Source organism: Cryptomeria japonica, chromosome 10, assembly GCF_030272615.1.
Source record: "Cryptomeria japonica chromosome 10, Sugi_1.0, whole genome shotgun sequence".
Taxonomy (NCBI): domain Eukaryota; kingdom Viridiplantae; phylum Streptophyta; class Pinopsida; order Cupressales; family Cupressaceae; genus Cryptomeria; species Cryptomeria japonica.
Genome location: NC_081414.1, coordinates 102,832,504 through 102,836,530, shown reverse-complemented (window position 1 = coordinate 102,836,530; position 4,027 = coordinate 102,832,504). Strand labels below are relative to the sequence as shown.

General features: G+C 38.2%; 1 protein-coding gene across 1 annotated transcript; it reads left to right on the top strand.

Annotated features, from left to right (window-relative positions):
- The first annotated feature begins 3,202 nt into the window (after positions 1 to 3,202).
- Positions 3,203 to 3,772, top strand: LOC131858790 (lysine-rich arabinogalactan protein 18-like). Its single transcript, XM_059212240.1, has one exon. The coding sequence runs from the start codon at positions 3,203 to 3,205 to the stop codon at positions 3,770 to 3,772; it is 570 nt and encodes a 189-aa protein (XP_059068223.1).
- The last annotated feature ends 255 nt before the right edge of the window (positions 3,773 to 4,027 follow it).

The window sequence follows — 4,027 nt, the reverse complement described above, 5'->3', positions numbered from 1 at the left end:
CTAGCTTACCCATTTGGTATTCTCTACATACCGGATTATGAGGTTTAACAATCTTGGGCAAATCTCCAACAACCAGTATTGAACTGGTCTTCAATATGCAATCAAAATTTACATGATACATCCTCTTATGCCATAACCAACTTTCATCAATTTGATCAAGCAAGAAACCTTCTCACCGGAATTCAAATGAAAGATATTACCTTTGGTCTGAGTTCCGGAAGCAATTTCCAATCCAGATCTATTGATGATCTTACATTTTCCATCCTTAAATTGCAAATGAAATCCTCTATCCACCATCTGACCTCCACTCAAAATATTATGCTTTAAGACTTCAACATAATAACCAATATCAGTATTAGTATTATCATCCAATGATATTTTTCCTTTGCATTTGATCTTGCACACCTTGTTATCTCCAACTCTGACCAATCCACTATCAAATTCCTGCAATGTTAAAAACATTTTCTTGTCACCAGTCATGTGATGCGAGCATCCACTTTCTATGACCCATTCACCCTTCTCTTCAATTTTTGCAGCTAAAGGTTTTTCTTCAGAATGAGTTGCTTCAATGACAAATTACAAAGAATCATCCTTAATAGTAATAAAGACCCAATCTTTGCCGAAGGAATCTCCATTACCGGATCCATTCACAGGTTCATCATCACTATCATTATCATTATCATCATCATCATCATTAATACCAAAATCATCATCACCAGCATAATAGCATGATTTATCCTTATTCCTTCTAAATCTAGGTATGCTCTGATATTCAGGATTAGGCTTATAATTCTTCACAAATCTTTCATGATTCCTAGTAGCTCTTTCAGGGCATCTAGAAGCAAAATGACCAATCTTATTCAATGAAAAACATTGAAGAGGGACTTTTCCTTCATACTTACTTCTAGCTAGTCCTCTAGGAATTCTTCTAGCAATCACGGCTTCCATCTCTTCAAGATATCTTTCTTCTTTCTCAATTTCCTCCATATCCTTATCATACATCTCTTTCCAATCTATCTTCTTCTTACCAGAGGCAGATGCTTTAAATGCAGTCTCAATTTTAGCAGCACTTTGATCTCCAAGTTCTTCAAGTTTAAAAGCAGTCAATTTTCCAAGTAATGTATCTCTGGTCACAAGGGTACTTGACATTGTCTGGAGTTCATTGATAGCAGTAGCCTTCATCTTGTAAGCCAGAGGTAGAACTCTCAAAAACTTTGACACTATCTCATCTTCACTGACTAATCTGTCATAGCATTTTATACCCATGAAAATCTCATTGACTCTATCCATGAAATAACTTACCTTCTTATCTTCTTCCATCTTCAAAGTTTCGTACCTTTCTCAGAAACCTTCAAGTTTAGCAATCTTTACTACCTGGTCACCTTCATAAAGCGTTTCAAGCTTCAACCAGATCTTCTTAACATTCTCCAATTCTATGACGTTCAATAGCTTTTCATCAAATAGGGCACTCAACAATGCTTCTTTTTCTCTCACATCATTTTCATCTCTCTTATGTTCATCAGCAGGTGTTCCAAAATTAGGATCATGAGGTATATATCATTTCTCCACTATCTCCCAAACTTCAGTTCCAAGGCATCTAAGATGAATCTTCATTCACTCCTTCCATATTTTGTAATTTGTGCCATCAAATCTAGGGCTCTCATTCTGATAGGGATTGAATGTAGAACTTGATGTTGATGTCATCGGATCTCCTCAAGTGGTTAAGCTTCTTCAGATCAGATCTTGATCTAATACAAATTGTTAGAATGCACTGATACCAGGAGTAAACTAAGAGAGGGGGGTGAATTAGTTTACTAACAGTATACATAATTGATGCATATCAAAACCTTATAACTAGAGAACAATACAATGAATAATATAACATGAAAGAACAACACACATAACACCAATATTTTGACGTGGAAAACCCAAAAAGGGAAAAATCATGGTGGGAAACCCTACCCACAATCCGATGAATACTCTATAGTAGTATTGTGAATGATTACAATGGGGTTTGCACTTGCAGAAAGGCCAATAGCCTAGAGCGCACTGCTCATCACAAAGGGAAGTCTCAGTGACTTATAAACATTGGACTACAATCTAGAAAGAAATGAACTTTTGAAAGTAGCATCTACTAATGCTTGATACAGTTCCGGTTAAGCACTGATGTTTGTCCTACAATATAAAACCTTTCCAAGCTTCACTGGAATGACATGACTCTATTCGCACATTATCATTTCTCTTATAATGCAGACATAACCACCGATCACCATATCCCCTCCTAATACATGAATAAGTCATCTATAAATACAGATCGTCAACCTTATTGACAAGGTCGGCTAAACCCTAAACTCATAATTACAAAAATTACATCACACGATACCACCAAACCAATATTATGATCTACATTACATAGCATGGACCTAAATCAAGTATCCAAACAATTATATCCATTGAAAATTATGCTAAAACTAAAATCCAACATGCTTCACCAGCCGGTAGAAACCCTCAGAGAAATAACAGAAAGTTTAACTGGATCCAAATAGGACCATCATAACAACATGCCATCCAATGCAGAGTCACCAAATACTCAGGATATGATCAAGAAACACCTTCAACATGATAGAAACTGACTCCATAAGCCAGACCCAAAATCCACTTACCAAATCACCAAATAATGCATACCGGTAAAGCTAACTAGGATAGCTAGAAGCTAGCCGGTACCGGTAGATACCAAAAGCGATAACAGCCAAATCACAAAATTATGAACCACCAAAATATAGCAAGCATATAACCATTAGAATAAGCATCCAAAACCAATTCTAGAGATCTGATCATACTAGATCAAAATCGCAGCTAAAACCAAGAAGATCACCAAGACTAACCAAGGTAGATCCAATCGGGATACAATGTTGACATCAATGACAACACTTAACCAAATCTAGCATATTGCCAACACACACAACATTCATAGAGCAACCAGGGTGATTTCAAGGCGATTGAAGAGCGAACCAGTGCAACTAGAGCGACCAAATTGTGCTCCAAAACGAATAAGTAATTGTTAAAACCATACTTTTCCATTCTGAAAGGTTGTGTCTTGTTGTTCGAGGGGGGTTTTAGGAGAAAATAGTTTTAATTTCCCTAGATAAGGGAGTATCCTATCTATTTGAATTGTGCTTTTTCTTTATTTCAAAGAGTTACGATGGCATCCTCCCCTAGTACTCCCACCTCATCTACTTCAAAGGCACAAGCTGTAGGCACAAGCTCCTCTGCTCCCAAAATTATCGATGTTGTCCCACTAATTATAGTCCACCCCTTGCTAGTGATTGCAAATGTTCCTGTTGTTAACCCTACCCCTTCTAATGTTGCTAGTACTATCTCTGAGCTTGAACCAAGTGCCCCACCTAAGGAGAACCCTCCTAAGCCAAAAAAGAAAAGGGTAGCTAAAACAATTGTAGTTTCAACCGATGATAAATCATCGGATGACCCTACCCCTCCTCCAAAATCCAAGAAACCTGCCTCAAAGAGGAGAAAACTTGTTGCAAAGCCCTCTGCTCAAGCATCATCCGTAGAGGCCTCATTTGCCCAAAATCCACCCACTGAAGAACAGAGCCCGCAGGCAAAGGATTTTGAACCTAAGAAGAGAAAGACCCCTACAAAAGGGGCCACACCTAGGGCTCCTAAGAAAAAAAATAGACCTCTGCGGAAGGGGAACAAGTTCTCGCTCAATTTGAGCAAACTGCGGAAGCTTCAGTTCCATTGGCTCCAGTGAAAACAACAGAAGAAATTGAGAAGGAAGTGGAGGAAAAATTGGAGGAAATGGAACAGAGGGAAGGAGCCTCCACCAGGATCTCTTGGAGTTGTTTCAGGGATCTACAATGCAGGAAGGCATGAAGGCTTCATTTGGTGACAATGAGTCTGGATGCAAAGATGCTCACACCAATGACAGAGGGTGGGACGTATTTTACAACTTTTATGGAAACAAGGATAAGTCGATCCTAGTATCAAACACATGGAGACTAAATCT